At 31.3% G+C, this 17,214-nt stretch overlaps 2 protein-coding genes and 2 long non-coding RNA genes across 5 annotated transcripts; 1 reads left to right on the top strand and 3 right to left on the bottom strand.

Annotated features, from left to right (window-relative positions):
- Positions 1–1,752: 1,752 nt before the first annotated feature.
- Positions 1,753–7,341, top strand: LOC122534200 (4-aminobutyrate aminotransferase, mitochondrial). Its single transcript, XM_043664592.1, has 10 exons — positions 1,753–1,923; positions 4,444–4,571; positions 5,009–5,176; positions 5,479–5,565; positions 5,660–5,855; positions 5,954–6,126; positions 6,231–6,371; positions 6,477–6,634; positions 6,725–6,993; positions 7,144–7,341. The coding sequence occupies exons 1-10, from the start codon at positions 1,860–1,862 to the stop codon at positions 7,257–7,259; spliced, it is 1,500 nt and encodes a 499-aa protein (XP_043520527.1). The 5' UTR covers positions 1,753–1,859; the 3' UTR covers positions 7,260–7,341.
- LOC122534203 lies at positions 6,028–6,856 on the bottom strand. Its single transcript, XR_006307846.1, has 2 exons — positions 6,718–6,856; positions 6,028–6,628 (listed from the first exon to the last, which is right to left on the bottom strand). It is a non-coding gene; the product is annotated as an uncharacterized LOC122534203 (long non-coding RNA).
- Positions 7,342–8,623: 1,282 nt separating the features above from the next.
- LOC122534198 (VPS35 endosomal protein-sorting factor-like) lies at positions 8,624–13,845 on the bottom strand. Its single transcript, XM_043664583.1, has 18 exons — positions 13,423–13,845; positions 13,264–13,351; positions 12,928–13,140; positions 12,664–12,826; positions 12,386–12,594; positions 12,175–12,305; positions 11,703–11,879; positions 11,185–11,529; positions 10,958–11,058; positions 10,697–10,878; positions 10,492–10,635; positions 10,252–10,415; positions 9,977–10,139; positions 9,698–9,890; positions 9,487–9,626; positions 9,229–9,390; positions 8,885–9,151; positions 8,624–8,808 (listed from the first exon to the last, which is right to left on the bottom strand). The coding sequence occupies exons 1-18, from the start codon at positions 13,437–13,439 to the stop codon at positions 8,722–8,724; spliced, it is 2,946 nt and encodes a 981-aa protein (XP_043520518.1). The 5' UTR covers positions 13,440–13,845; the 3' UTR covers positions 8,624–8,721.
- Positions 13,846–15,197: 1,352 nt separating this feature from the next.
- On the bottom strand, positions 15,198–16,459 carry LOC122534204. Of its 2 annotated transcripts, XR_006307848.1 has the most exons (5): positions 16,294–16,458; positions 15,803–16,174; positions 15,584–15,680; positions 15,467–15,501; positions 15,198–15,357 (listed from the first exon to the last, which is right to left on the bottom strand). It is a non-coding gene; the product is annotated as an uncharacterized LOC122534204 (long non-coding RNA). The 2 variants fall into 2 exon arrangements; XR_006307847.1 differs by having other exon boundaries at positions 15,467–15,680; positions 16,294–16,459.
- Between the last annotated feature and the right edge of the window lie 755 nt (positions 16,460–17,214).

The following is a 17,214-nucleotide window of genomic DNA, read 5'->3' as shown; positions in this document are numbered from 1 at the left end:
TGGTTTCCAGTCAGATAATACTAGCGTGGAACAAAACCATCTGCAAAACCATCGCACTAAAATCGAAAGTTATTTGACACTTACAACGTTTTTGACGAGACTGCCAACACTCGTTTATGTTCTACGAAACTTTATTCTACGACGGAATGCCTCTGTTAGCTTGATTGTTTCCCTATTTACCAATTATGTCACGTGTCACGAAAAGAAAAGAGTGTATATATATATATATATATATATATATATATATATATATATATATTTTTTTTTTTTGAAAAAATAATTTGGGGTAATTTGAAACTTGATTTTTATTGAAACAATTTATATGAATGTATGTATCGTACCTATTTATTTTCATTAAATCGCTCCAACTGTGATTTATCTGTGCACAAGTGTATGCATATACACACAAGATATATCGATTATTTCGATTGTTTCGTAAAAATTGGATTGACACGCTCGTTCAAGCAAACAGACGTTCTTACGTGGTACGTAAGTCCATGTATAATGATATAAAGAGGTCAGGAACGATGCAAATATTAGTACAAGATTTTCGAATGTGACAGATGAAATTGGCTCAACATTGAAATTAATCTCATCTCGTAACAAGCCAGTTTCGCAAGTAACTTGCTTACTTACAAGTGCATTAAGGAAAGCACAGAAATTTTACTTTCACTTTCATTATTCGGTTAGTCGTTATTCGCAACAATTGACAGACCCATTTTTATTCGTCTCACGAAACGTAATGGCATTTTAAAATCAAGCAGACGCTAGTCGCGCAAAGGGAAAGCCAGAGTCTTGAGTATCTACGTACGTACTTATGTACGTACATAATACGTACGTAGCCAGCCATTCGCCTTCTTCATTCATTCCCATTACATATGTATACGTTTGTTTACTCATCTTATGTACATACATACGTAGCTATTGCATCGATATAATACTTGTTGTAATGTATGTATCTATTTTAACACGTGGGTATAGGTTTAGATAGTTAATAGCATCTATTAAACAATCATACGAAAGCACGTATGTATGTACATTGTAAAAGTGTCTAGTAAGTCTCTAGGTCCATCTATTCTTTTTTCATTTACAATTACTTCGTAATCTTATTGCGTAACGCAATGAAATTGTTATTCACGAATTCGATGTTCACTATTCGACATAATCGAATCGAGCAGGAACTCGTTGTTCCGTTTTCCCCTTGAGAGAAAAAAACAAAGAAACGCACGAAAATAAATTCAAGGCACTTGCGTTCCTTCATAACGAATCTCTGTTGATGAATCTCCGTCGGCACGATATGAAAATGATTGCCTGCAGAAGCGCTGGCAGAATTTCTCAAGTTGAAAGCGATTCGAATCGGCGGTACTATAAGTCGCGCCATTAGATTTGAACATTCGTAAAAGTTCGTGCACGTCCGTGTTCGCTCGAAAACCGTGCCACAGGGTTGGAAGCTGTAAGTTGGAAGTACATGTTTATCATCGGCAGTTAAACACGTTGATTCACATGGTCGTAGTGACGACGTGACCTACGTTGGTACCTGGGAGTTCGTTTCCCTGCTATTTTTCAACAAATATTAAAAATATTCGAAATATTGGAGATATTGAACTCGAACTCAAACGAACAAACGAAAATTATATCACGAGCAACGTTTAGTTAAAAATTCGCGGTCAAAGTGAAACTGAACGATTCGTGAATGTTCGTACAATTTCGGAAGCGATCAAACATTTCCTGCGCAAGGATCAGCAGAGTGTTACATCGGTGGTCAGTGTGAATCTGTCCTTTTGGGGGAACGTTTTGTCTGCTGCGAATTTCTCGTGAAATTTAACCTCTAGGCTGGTGTTGGAGTATCAAATAACAAGATGCTCGCTAACAAGTGTCAAACTGTACTCTCTATTCGAAAATTTTCACGACAATTGTTTAAAGGTACAAAGCTATTTTTACAAATTTTTCTAATTCAGTAACTTTCATTGTTTCATTCGTTCGTTCGTTCGTTCGTTCGTTCCTTCCTTCCTTCCTTCCTTCTTTTCTTTGTTCGTTCGTTCGTTCGTTCGTTCGTTCGTTCATTCATTCATTCATTCATTCATTCATTCATTCATTCATTCATTCATTCATTCATTCATTCTTTTTTTCTTTTTGCTTTTTAAATTTTAAACAAGCAAAATGGAAACAGCAGTAGCTAGCGGTATTTCGCCGAGTAAATCAGTCCGCGCACGATACAACCAAGAAATCGATAACTCGCTTTTCTCCGTCAATCTCCTTTTTTTCAATCTCGTCTTTTCTTCATCCTCTGAATATAATAATAACTGTATTTTTCTTACCGTTGTAATAATAATTCAGCATTTCAATATGATGTATAATAAATAAGCAAACGAGCAATATATCAAAACCAAAAGTAGAAAACAAAGTTTGCAAATTGATTGAAAATAGTGGAATTGTCGTATTGTTCTATCGTGTTATACTTGTACTTTATACAAGAAACACTCAAAACATATTACACTCCGTGGTCATTTTATTCTAATGGAATACTTGGATTCTATCCTCGAAAGATAATCAAATTTTGTATTGTTCAACAATTCCAACAAGTATTACATGCTTCAGTATTATATGTGTAGGTATACGTTTATACATAAGTGCATGTAAGTGTACCAATGGTCGTTATTATTCCTTTGTTGTTATTCCTTTCTCGACCTTTTGAGCCTCCATTGTTTCCTTTTTATCTGAAAAAAAGAAAAAAAGAAGAAGGAAAAATCCCATTTCGTCGCTTATCTTATCGAAATCAGAAATATCATGTCAATTGGACGAAACATCGATGTTTATACGTACGAAGTATCTTCTTAAACAGCTACAGGAAGCTATTTAACAAGAGAGAGCCTGTATTTTGAGAAATAAATTCCAAATGTAAGTAGTCGTACATATTTTCTACATGTGTACAGAAATATGTGAATCGTACGAATAAATTGATTGATTTATTTGATTGAAAATTTTTAATTCAACGTGCATCGTAGATGCTTCGATCATCATTGTTAGATATAAAACATATAAACTCGGCACCGCACCATGTAGAAAATTCCACGAACCGTTATAAATAATTAATCTTGAGTTTACCAATGCAAACGGTTTAAAAGACGAAGAAAGATAATAATAATTTGAAAAGCTATATAGCAAACGTAATGCAGATCCAGCCATAAAATAATACCTACCATCGCAATCTATTTGTACGTACGTACATGATACTCGTTGGGACGGTGGGGATACAAAAAATAATCATCTAAATACATATGTTCGAGCAATATATAGGCTTCGAAATTTTCGACGATACATAAATTTATCGCTATCAGTTGTGATAACGATTGTAGAGGTTTACCAGAAATTAATTCTACGCGATAACACCGATCCAACAAGTAACTTGTTAGTTATTGTAGTAGTGGTAAATACAGAAGAGATGATAACCTGCTCGAAACTCAAAATATATTCTTTACGGGTGAGAAATTCGTTTGTTTTCAAAGATGATTGTCGTTAATAAGGAGAGATGTATGAGAAAGCTAAATGAGGAAATACGAAATATGTGGAATTATTCTCAAGTACGATGCTGAGTAGGTACGCATAAATGTGTTGGCACAAAAGTGTACATGTGTACATGCATTGATACGACAACCAATTACTCGTAACTGACATCAATGAAACTAAATGCTCGATCTATTAAATCGAGGGTTCTGAATAACGTGATTGAAGTCAACGTTGCACGTTATGCCAGTCTATTTTAAAATAAATCTTATCAACAGGAAAGAATAAAACACGACATCTTACATTCGATTTGACTTGGATAAAAGGCATTTTGTTCCGTATAGAACATGGTTATTTATTTATATAATTTGCATTGAAAAGATAATTTTTTTAAATGATACACGTACCTATGTACATGTGAAGGTGTGAGAATATTCAAAATATTTGGAGTATTCGAATAGTTGAAGAGCTGTAACTTATTCGAAGGAAAAAGAAGAAGAATAAACTCATTAAGAGTTTAGTTTTAACGATTTGTTTTTCTTTTTTTATCTTTACTCGATACAGGAATATACAGACTTACGTAGGATATTGAAAGAAACTGTTAAAATACAATACATAAGAATTTAACAGAAAAATTAACATAGACACGAATCCAAGTAATAAGGAGATTTATTCGTATTTGTAAATAACGTTGGTAACGTTGGAACTGTAGTATCTGTAAAAAAGGGAAAAAGGAAATAAAATAAAATAAAATAATATAGATTGTGTCCTGTTCTATCATACAAAAATGTGTATTTCTTTCGACCATCTTATATTCATTTCTCGCATATGTACATGTTACACATACACATACATATGTATATTATGTTTTATACATGTAAATATATGTATTTAGGATTTCTTAAAACTAAATTAAGAATTGTTTATGGATTCACTTAGGACATGCAATTTCTTGGAAGAGATGCCTAACCGTGTCTTTAGCGGAGGAACCAAAAAAGCCAGTGGTAATAACAGAAATACCAGGACCTCGATCACGTAGTTTATTCCAAGAACTCAATTCGATACAAGTACGTTTTGTCGATTTTAAAAATTCTTCAGATATCAAGTATTTTTAATTAAGTGACTTACAAAGAAGACATCAAATCTTTTTTTTTATTCAATTACTATTATTTATTTTTACTTAATTTGTTGGAGAGAACCTATGTACAACAACAACAACAACAACAACAACAACATATTACATACATATATATGTATGTATGTACATATGTATATAGGTATGCGCCTTGCACATTTGAAGTGAAATTGTTCATACGGATACTTCATATGTGACTCCAACATAATATGTTTAATACATGTCAAACATATATTTTTTAGAAACAGATCTAACAAATTATTATATTTGAGTAATAAAATGATTCGTACGTTATTTGTAACATTTAGTCTTCTCTAAATATGTATACTAGAGATGAAATGGGTTACATGTTGAAATCTGTGACTGCAGCAAGCTTCTTCCGTACAATTCTTCGCAGACTACGAAAAATCAGTAGGTAACTATATCATGGACATCGATGGGAACGCTTTGCTCGATGTTTATATGCAAATTTCATCGATGCCCCTCGGCTACAATCATCCGGCTATGTTAAAAGCTCTGGCAGATCCGGTTAATCAGGTAAACAAAAACAGGTCTTTAAACTTCTTTCGTTCCAACTCAAAATACAATATTTACTACATTATTTTATTACATTAATACGATCGAATGAAAATCACAAATTTACACGTAGAAATTTAAACATACAGAACGAATTAAATAATAAAAGCATCGGTTAATAAGTCAATAAGCAGATTGTTGAAATATTATCTACATCTGTATATACGTATACGTATAATCGCGTAATCATAAAATCATACATACGTAGTATGTACATATCGCACGTCAAATAACAAATATATATCGATTTACATTTTCATCAGAAAATTATAGCAAATAGGCCTGCGTTAGGTGTTTTTCCTGGAAAAGATTGGCCAGATAAGTTGAAGAAAATTTTGCTACATAAAGAGGTACGTATGTAACGTACTTATCTTTTAGCTCATCAAAGTATACGATTATGATTGTACGTCTTGTACAACAGATATATTTATTACGTACAAACAGATTGCTCCACCAGGATTATCTCACATCACGACTATGATGTGTGGTTCTTGTTCAAACGAGAATGCATTTAAGACAATTTTTATTTGGTATGCTGAAAAACAAAGGAACGGTGCTCCATTTACGAAAGAAGAAATGGAAAGTTGTATGACGAATCAAGTTCCTGGTACTCCGCGATTTTCGATACTCTCGTTCAACGGTAAATTCACGAGCATGTAAATTGTTCGCATAGTGTTGGATTCTAGATTTTCATTTCATTGAATCAATTGGTCAAAAAAATAATGACATTGATAATAGGTGCATTTCATGGACGAACATTGGGATCTCTTTCGACGACACACAGCAAATACATTCATAAAATAGATATTCCAGCGTTTGATTGGCCCACTGCGTCATTTCCTGCTTACAAGTATCCCTTGAACGAACATATTCGAGAGAATCAGCAAGAAGATGAACGATGTTTAGCCCAAGTGAGCATTTAATCGTCGTTCTGTTTGCGTTCCAATGAACGTTTTTAACATATTGCAAATATCGTTAATTTCGTTACTTTACTAACTAACTACTTTATTATCAGGTAGAGGAGTTATTCGAAACGTATAAAACTGAGAAGAAAATGCCAGTTGCTGGTGTAATTGCTGAACCAATTCAAGCGGAAGGTGGTGATAATCACGCGTCTCCTGAATTTTTTCAACAATTACAGCGTATAACGAAAAAAGTACTAGTTGATTAGTAAATCTAAGTACTAAACTAGTTGAAAGTAGATTATCTGTTACATGCATATTACTTGGAACTTGGAAATATATATCATGCATTGTTTCAGCATGACGCGGCATTGTTAATCGACGAGGTACAAACTGGAGGCGGTCCAACAGGAAAAATGTGGTGTCACGAACATTTTAATTTAGATTCTCCTCCAGATTTAGTGACCTTTAGCAAAAAAATGCAATTGGGTGGCTATTATCACGTCGAATCCTTAAGGTAGGTAAACTTCTTCCTAAAACGTGTTTGTTATTTTAAAAGATTCGCCGTCTCTTCCGTTAAACAGTCACACATTTACGCACTTTACAGACCTAAGCAATCTTATCGCGTGTTCAACACCTGGATGGGAGATCCTAGTAAAATAATATTACTCGAAGCGGTATTAGATACGATAAGGAAGGAAAATCTTTTGCACAGAGTTACCACCGTTGGCGATTACATGTTGAAGCAATTGACCAGCTTACAAAATGAATTTTCCACCATCATCAATTCGATACGCGGACGTGGAACGTTTATTGCATTTAACTGCGTCTCGCCGGAACTACGAGATGCCATCATTAAGAAACTTTTAAGCAAAGGTATATAATATTTATCCAACTAATATTTATCCACCGATTACCAATCGCAGTTTCTCCAAAACCCTATCGTTTATTTACAATTAGAGTAGTTAACGATTAACATACGTATGTAATAAAATATAACAGAGACTATTAACTATCAATGAACAGGTATTCAAGCCGGTGGCTGTGGAACTGCGGCAATAAGATTAAGACCTGCCTTGACATTTACGGAACAACACGCAAATATATTCTTGGATACTCTTCGATCTATATTAAAACAATAATAGTTTTAAAGAAATGATCCTATGGTTTTAAAGAAATGATCCTTCGGGGCTTCCCTAAAATCAAGTCTTCCATAAAAAGAGATTATATACATACATACATACATACATATAATCGTATGAAATTTATATTCCATATTGTTGTATTATTTTTCTATAATAATTTTAACGGCTCGTATAATACATGAAACATGATATAATCAATGTATAAATATTATTTATATGTAAAAAGCTTGACAATATCATAACATAATTCAATTCAATGCAATGCATTCTTCATGGTATTCTGACATATTGATGATATATATATATATATATATATATATATATATATATATATATATATATATATGTATACAAATCATATTTGCATTGTACCTCTGATGTGCCAAAAAATGTTTGCCATTTGTTCGGCCTTACCGAATACAATGGGGATGAAATTCGTACCGCGAAGGACAAACTCATCGAGCCAGGGAAAGCAATTTTCTAATTTCTAATTTCTCGATGGCAAGGATGATCTCCCGTGATCATATTTCATGTCCTTTGTCACTTTCTATCTTCCATTGTAGTCATATCGGACTATCAATTCCAAGGCTCAGTAAGTTTCTTCATCGCAATGATCCCCATCACAAACGAACTCGAAAAAGAGATGCGAAAAATAATTTCATCGAACCAAGAATAAAACTTTCAGATTTACTATTTTCTCCACGGCAGGAATTTCCCTTGACCGTACTTTATGTTTCTTCCTTACTTTTATTTCATTGTAGTCATACCCGACTCTCGATTCTATGGCTTGGTAAATGTCTTTATCGCAACTTTTCTACGACATATTTCCATAAATCCAAGACATATTGCGAGGAATACATCCTGGGTCCATTAGAAAGTGCAAATACTATTTTCTAGGGATCGACCTCGCTCACATCGGGAAGCAATTAGCATATCTCTCTAACTTCGTAACCGTAGAATCCACAGCTATTTAAGACTAACGCACAAGAAAAATAGACAGTTAATGTTTTTTGGCAATCGCGCAGCGAGCACAGAAGTTCCGGAACAAACCCATCGACGTACGACAGTTCACGGTTCGACTATCAAACTCACTCAAATCTTATCATTTCACGAATTCAAGCTCTCTCTTACGACAATTTACATTCCTCAATCATACCAATCCAATCCCAAAACAACTCTCCCTTGAACCAGCTGACTTTCATTAACGTTGAAAGACAGCAAGCCACCGATCTGCTCAACGCTTCGTATACGTCGAGGTCTGATCGGCACGCAACACCATTATTAAGCGATATTTAATGTACAATCAATACAAGTACGACTTAAAAAAAAAAAAAAAAAAGAGAAAAAATTAATTAAAGAGGTTTGACCCATTTTTTTGGCGTATATTTATCTATGCATTTCATCAATTTGCTTATAATTCCAATCTTTCGTGAATTACTTATGACGTTCACCAGTATATTTATTTCAACATCTTTTTCAATATGTCCCCAAAATGTTCATATTCTTTGTGGTGACTTTTTTGTACTATATAAGCTATCATTTTCATCTAAAATAAAAGAAATAACTTTAATTTTATTTATTCAAAATATCGCTTACAAAGTGATCGTATCGTGACCTTTTACCTTTACTTTTGAATCTACGAAACCATGTCGTACAGATAAATTCCATAAATTCACAGCTATATGTGCTAATTGTGGATCGCGTAAATCTGCTCTAATAACGAAACAATTAAAAAGTTCTGCTGCAAGCGCCACTTGCTTTTCCAATTGATCGGTAGAACCAAGATATTTCAAATGGGATAAAATTTCTTCTACGATTTTCGAACTTATTTTGTTTACTTCGTTTATAAATTTTTGATCAGATCCATATAATTTGTCATTAGAATCAACCTAAATATAAGAAATACTCCAATACTATTGCAACACTTCAAATTTCTTTTATGTACATTCATTTTTATTCAACATACCTTCTCAACGTGATACGGATAATTTTCTTGGACAATTGCTGACAATAAATCAAGCACGCGCAAATATAAATACGTTTTCATCGACGTGTTTTCTTCGAAACATCGTTGAACAGCGTTAAGTAAGCCTCGCATTAAATATAAAACTCCATGTTCCGGACTATCCTGTAATTTGTTGTAACCTTTCGTTATCATAACATTTCAATTCTATATTACAAGTCTACAATGAAATCAAATCTGGTACTACTTGCAAATACATACCGGTACAATGAGCAACGTTGACAAAAAGTTCGATAAATATGAAAGTAAATAAGGTTGTGAACTTTTCTGTCTTCCATCTATATCTATCGTTTTGGGCATTTCCGGAACTAAACTCAAGGCAGCCTTAAAACATGCATCAGCTAACAAAATAATTTTTAGTTAGTTGTGTAATTTCAGTGAATACAATAAATGTTGAATTTTAATCAATTACCTTGCCCCAAGCACTGATTTAAAAGGGCAACTTGGCCTGAGAGTAAGTATAACTGTAACCGTGTATAAACTAAAGTCAACGATGGAATGGTAATAAAACAAAATGCAGCGCAAGCACGTACAAACGCCGACGTCCTTCTTGTGTGATGTCCACGAACAATTTTTCGAGTATCGACTGATAATCTATTTACACACTACATACATTAAGAAAAATTTTAATTATATATTTCCTAAATATAATGCTCATTTCATATTAAGCACGTAATTAAGGAGCAATTACTTGTACAAGTTGTATATGAACACTATCGAGATTGGGAAAGGCTGCCCTAGCTTCAACATAAAAATTAAGTTGTTTCTCAAAATCACGACCATAATCAACACGTTGAACTAAACCGCATATAAGTTGACCAATTTGACGTTTTTCATCTTCAACAGTCAGAGCACTGAAATTACCTTGAAATTATCAGGTTATACGCATATGTGTCAATACGTTCGTATACTACGGGTATATAAACATATAAACATATGCTTAAAAAAAAAAAACAAGGAAATTACCTAACAGAATCGTGCATTATTCTAGCAATGAACATGAGAGCATTTATAATAATAGGATCGGTAATTGGACTGGTTTGAACGCTTATACCTTCTATGACAGTCTTACACACTTCAACTTTAATGCTTTCTTTATGAAACAAATCTATTAGAGGTAAAAAATTATCCTGAAAAATATATGTTATTTGAAAAGGGAAGGAAAAAAATTAAAATTGTAAGTAAGAACAGATAAGAAACAATTACCATAGCAAGTAACGATTCAAAATCTTGTGTGTGAGATACTACTTTTTCAATAATATTTTGTAACTGTGGGTAATACTGTTCGAAATTCTTGTTTGGATTAAGTCGATCGATTATTTTTCCAAAGAATAAATTCAATTCATTGACCTGTAACACACACAGAATTTTAAGAAATAAATATTTTTTGTTACGAGAATTTTAAACTTACAGAAAAGTGAATAGCAGTGAATTGAATCCAAATCTCAATACAGTGCATAAATTTGGTAGGATTTGTTAACTCTGTCATATATTTCCAGATCGTATTGAGAATTGATTGACAATCTTCTTTTGGTGGTGATTCTAACACAAGACTTTCACCTAAATTTCGGTATAACAGATACTGTGGAAAACCTAAAAGTATTAATACATACGTACACAATTTACAAATTTTAAATTGATTTAATCATTCGCTGCAACATCGTTAAATTACCATCATCTTCGATCGTAGTTATTAAATTTACAAAATCCATTGCACGCTCTCCAATGTACGAGGGTTTAAATGCTGTTAAAATACTATTCAATAATAATGAACTAAAAAAAAAAGAAAAAAAAAAAGAACTATATATACTTCCATATTTTAATCTCATAAAAATTAGCGTTTGTGAAGTAAGAATTATATGTAATATAAAATCATTAAATACACACACACATAATTACCTATTTGCTTGGTTTTTGCACCGAAAGAGTACATCTTCTAAAAGATTCTCACAAGTTGTAGCTACCAATACTTGCAAAATCCAATCCAAAGCTGGCGAATAAAGGTTTAAATAAGAATATACGGTCATATTTTGTTCAATTAATTCATTTTTCACGAATTGACCAAACAGCTGTTGATACGTAAAGAGAAAGTCGTAAAAGTTCTCCCTTACAAATTCAAAATCAGATGTCTTATTTAATGCTAATCCCACTCGGCATAAATAACATCTGGCATATACAGCTATGAGAGGATTTCCAATACCTCTAATCATTCGCGTTATTCGTAGCAAAGCTGTATTAAATTCACTAAAAATAACACTATTTTTAACCGACACTAATATCATGTGTATAATTACATAAAAAATATTACATAATATTATATAATTATGATATTATATAATATTTTTAGTATAATTATACATACTGTACTGTATGGTAATTATAGTATATAATTATACAAAAAACATTTACATTTTTACCTTGCTGTTAAAAAACTGTAAGACTTTATTATTGCCATTTCTACATAGAGACGTGGAACTAATTCCCTTATCGATGCTATTTTGTAAAACCAATTCCTGCAAGTTTCTTTCGCATTTTCAGGTACCATGTCAGGTGTGAAATTATCAGGTAAACTTGTGGGCATTTTATTTCCTGGTCTTGGAAATATGAAAATATTAATGGTACATTTTTTCCCTTTTAGCAATTTTTTTTTTTTAAATAAGCAAATAAATAAAATTAAAAATCAGTATTTTATTCTGCGAAATTGAAAAACTAAATTAACAATTAAAATTTACTTTCTAATTGATTTTTGCATAGTAACAAGACCAAAACTGTCTTTAAACTGATAGCTTTCTGTCATATGGAAGTAGTCAAAATGAATTCACTTTCTTAAATCACATGGATAAATGAACTATAGTAATAAATAATATGATATAACGTGGTTATACTAACTTGTAATATTCAGCTTTAACCTTTAGCCTTTCATAAACCAATTTTCCAAAAATGTCTAAAATATCTGTGATAAGAACAAACTTGCCAGGATAAAAAGCCATAACAGATGTATCTACTAATAATTTGGCACACTAAAATAATTTAGCATTAATTTACAATTTTTTTTTTTCCCTTGGAATTTAATTAATAATGAAAAGGTAAAAATGAAAACCTGAATTGCAATTTTAAGTGCTTTAACTCTTTGATCAGAATGCCAGGCTTGTACAAGTTCATTATTTAATTGCTCAACTCTTGCGGTATATTGTTGTTGGGATAAATCTAACATTTGTCTAATCGATCCTTCTTCAAAATCATCCAACTGTTCCAATCTTGTTCGTACTTTATCCACAACTCCACCACTTGGTTGAACTTTAACAATAACTGTAACATACTTAAGTTTCTATTTGTACTTTATTTGCTTTTCTAATATCGTTTGTTAGAAAAAAATACCTTTTTCACCGCCTGGTAAGAAACTAGTAACTATCGACAACTTTTCCGATGTTGTGTATTTATTTAATATCGTAGTACGCCTTGCTAACCATGGTTCTACTAATTCTTCTGCAGTATCCATAGATTTTTTACCAGTAACTACTGTATTGCAAGAGTAATCCCACTGCATTATATTTCAAAATATAAATAATACTTAATGCAAGGGATTATAAATTTCTCTCTAATTTTCTCTTTTATATTTGAAAGAAAATATAATTTACAAACCTCATCTGCAGCCATTTTAGACAATGGATCTAATTCTTCCTTAGCAAATTGCGAGAGGGGATCTGAACCATCAAAAGAACAGTGACTTAATAATGGATCTGTTAAAGAACTACCTGGAACAGATGTGTGAGTTGGTGTTGAGGTGGCAGTTGAAGAACCAGTGCTCGTGCTTCGTAACACATTACGTTTCATCCCACTGCGTCCATCAACTAACTAGAAACAGATAATTTACAATATAGTGACATTTTTTGTATATATTAGACATATAATATATATTAAATTGTATATGATAAAGTAATTGTATTAATAATTGAACTTTATACTGTATAGAATTACCATAATCATAACAGGTTTTAAGGGATGCTCTGTTACTTCTTCCAAAGATGCAAATTGTATTGTTTGATAATTCATAGATTTGGCAATCCTACAAGAAAATTAATACCTTAGAAATTTCTATTAATTAGAAATGACGTAATAAACATTAGAGTAGCATACCAATTTATTTCTGCCATTTTTTAAACACATTAATATATTTGTATAACTCAATTAGAATAAAACGATATATGTATATTAATTTATAAATTATCACATATCATGTAAATGTATCTATTCACCGTTGCATAATTAGATTTGACATTTAAAACATCTATTATAAAATATAAAGATAATTTCTGCTAAAATTTCACACGTAACATTAAAGGAGCATATTCATTCGCGTCATAACGTGTAACAAGCGCTACATGAAAAGTCTCTAACGATAGAGTATCCCATTCTTATATTTATATTATTATATATTATATTTAAATTGCACTATTAGTAACTACACATTTTTTGCGAATAGTTCTGAATTTGACGTTATCAACATGTAAGATCAAAATTCGTATTAATATCGTGAATAAATCGATCAATCGTAGAATTACGGTCATAGATAAAGAACACAATAGACATTCCTTACGATTTTGACTTAATATATATAGCATTGATTTTAATAAAAATCAAATTTTTCTATGAAATTACAAATAAAAGATACAAAAGATCCTTCTTCTAAAGGTTATTTTCGTATAAAATAAATTTTTAAATTTTCAAAATTCAAAATCCACCCAGATCGGAGGAGACAGATTTACCGCATTATAATCAATCACATATTACTACGTCTCCCTCTGAAGGGAATTATCTCGTCACACCAAATAATTTTCTAGCGGGATATTTGAAACGACAGTCGACAATCATTCTAGAAGTTTTATAAATAATTGTATAATTTTATAATATAATAATTGTATAATTTTAATATTTTATAACACAAGATCTTCATAAATATAATTGACTTCAAATTTTTATTTTCAGTAATTAAACGAAAAGTTTAAAAGATATGGATATTCTTGTCAGAATTAATACCAATCTTTGTTCGGACAGAAACATAATTATCTACTTACTTTAATTATCAATTAAATTATAGTGATTTATATATAAAATATATTTTGATAATTTTATTGTTAATAGATACTTTCATTCGTTTATTGATTAACTCTTTTTTTTAAACCAACAAAAGTCAAAGTATAATCATGAGAACCCCGGCGTAAAAGTAAAGATTTCAAAATCCTAGAGTTGTGGTACCACTGATTCGCACAAGTAAATAGACTTGTAACATTCTAAGTTTACTTCAGAGAGGATACGCGAGTAACAGGCGGAAAGTTGAATGATTTTTATAAATTTTTTTTTTTCTAGAAAATTACCAACAATAAAAAAACAATATTTCGCTAATTCAATGATATATTCATAAATTAAAGAAAAAAAATTATACGCATCAATCTTTTTTACATAATTACAGACTTTCAGAGAGAGCCTTCGTTTGTTCATAAATTGTTTTTCAATAAAAAAATATACCTTCGTATGATATTTTAAACGAGCAGGAAACAATGCTAAAAGAGAGGATCGAATTGGTAGATAAATTATTAATGTTACGCGGATTAAAAATTGGATTTTAAATTTTGGAATACAAGATGTAATAATTCTGTTGAAAATGAAGTAACATATTCAAAGTAATTTACACTAATCTAATGTTTCACATTGAAACAACAAACTGCTTAATCACAGCTAATAAGTATCATCGGTAATGTGTCAACGTAATGTATCTGAACGTATTTCGAATAAAATCCTTACACTCTTACGCTCTTCTCTTCAAATAAAACAATTTTGATACATTAGTTTTTATAATTTATCGAGATACACAATCATTTATACGCAGTTTAGTCCATAAAATAAAATATTCTTGCATTATTATGTATTTAGTTATCGTTTACTAAAAGTCTGTATGCAAAGCTTGCAAGTATTCTCATATTTTGAATTCAAACAGCCACTGCAACTGTATCCTCCGAAGCGACATCTACGAAAAAAATCGCAGTGTTTGACATTACCATCGCAGTTACAATCCTGTAGAAATATGAAATAAAAAAGTAAATACAGATATTACACAATTACAACAATATATAGGTATGTCTGTAACACATGTATTCACGGGCATGTGTGTACTTGCACGTACCTGAACAAATTTCGCTGTAACCGTGTTCCGTGCGACTTGTACAATGAGCATCACACATTAAATTAATGAAACATTCAGCATTTAACACATCATATTAATAAAACATATTTTTCGTACTTGCCGCAAGAATCATATTCATAAGTACCGTCTCCTGTTACGGTCTTGTAAGTAAAGACTCCAATTGAAATTTAATCAGTCGTCTGATAGCATTTATCTAAAAATATTCACATATAGACTGTAATTTTTACATGATATTTAATGTAACAAATTGACTAAATTTTGTCAAGTATATCTTTTAAAATTTATACATAGTTACTACAATTTACAAGTTATTACCCTCTGTTATAAATAGGATGCACGTAAAATATGTTACATTGACATATGACAACTTTTTATCTCCTCCTCTGTAATTTGAGTGTTCAAAAAAATACAACCCAGAATTTGTACAACAGTATCCAAACCATGATGATGCTGCATACTCAAATGCATCTCTAGATGCTTGACAATTACACATACCTGTTTCTCTAACAGTAAGTATTATTTGGTGTCTTTACTTTTATAAGCTTTGGTGGATTGTAAGAGTAAATTACTGATTTCTTTTATTCCTTTAATGTCAATTTTTGGTTATCCTCGTGTTATTTTATTATTAGTTCTTTTTGAGAGTAGCTACATTTTTTCAAAAAAGAAATATTTTTCTTTCGCACTACACTGGAAAAGATATCATAAAGTGAGCTTATTAGTGCAAACATTGACTTGTGAAGAATGATTAATAGGTTAAATGGAAGATTCTTGTATTAATGTGAAACTCTTTTCGTTAGAATAATTACCTATTAGCAACAGCTACTGGTGTCAAGGAGCTTGGCGACACTTGCATCAACATTTTTTTCTTATTGTTCGTACCAAATCGTTCAATGCACATGTATATAACGACAACATGACATTTTGACAGTTTAAAAATGGGAAATAATTACGAACAATCAATATTGGAAACCTACTAGTAAAAAATGTGCCTGTGAATAGTGTCTCACCCGTACGGGAATTATATCGTCACGTCAAATTATTTTCTGGCGGGATATTTGAAAATATTATTAAATTATTTGAAATTATTATTTAATTTATCAAGATACACAAACATTTATACGCAATATTGTATTGTAAAATAAAATATCCCTGCAAAATAAAAAAGAGAGAAAATCTTCCAGTCGATAATAAATGTTCCCTGTCGGTAACGTGAAAAAAAGAAAAAAATGAAGCAAAAAGAGTGTAACGCAAAGAGAAATAACGCGAAAAAGACATAATAAAAATAGCAGAAAAAATAATGTAAAATGAAAAAACAATCTCCCAGTCGATAATGAAGAATAAATGTTCCTTGTCGGTAACGAAAAAAAAGAAATAAATAAAAAAGAAAGAAAAGTAACGCAATGAGAAATAACACGAAAAAGAAACAACATAGGAAAAAACAATACAAAATAAAATAAAGAATCTCCCAGTCGATAACGAAAAATAGAATTTCCCAGTTGGTAACGAAAAAGAGAAAATATGGCAAAAAGTGAGCAATACAAAGAAAAATAACGTGAAGAAAACATATCGTAAAATAAAAAAAAAAAAAACGCGTTTTTATGTAATTACTGTTTTTCAGAGAGTGCCATCGTTTATTTATAAATTGCATTTCAATAAAAAACAAATGTTTGTTATATTTTACAGTTTAGTATTATATTTAATAAGAGCGACTGTCGTCAAGGAACTTG

This window comes from Frieseomelitta varia, unplaced genomic scaffold (genome assembly GCF_011392965.1).
Source record: "Frieseomelitta varia isolate USP_RPSP 00005682 unplaced genomic scaffold, Fvar_1.2 scaffold_579, whole genome shotgun sequence".
Classification (NCBI taxonomy): Eukaryota; Metazoa; Arthropoda; class Insecta; order Hymenoptera; family Apidae; genus Frieseomelitta; species Frieseomelitta varia.
Note: the sequence above shows the minus strand (reverse complement) of the source record. Positions and strands in the feature narration are given on the sequence as shown.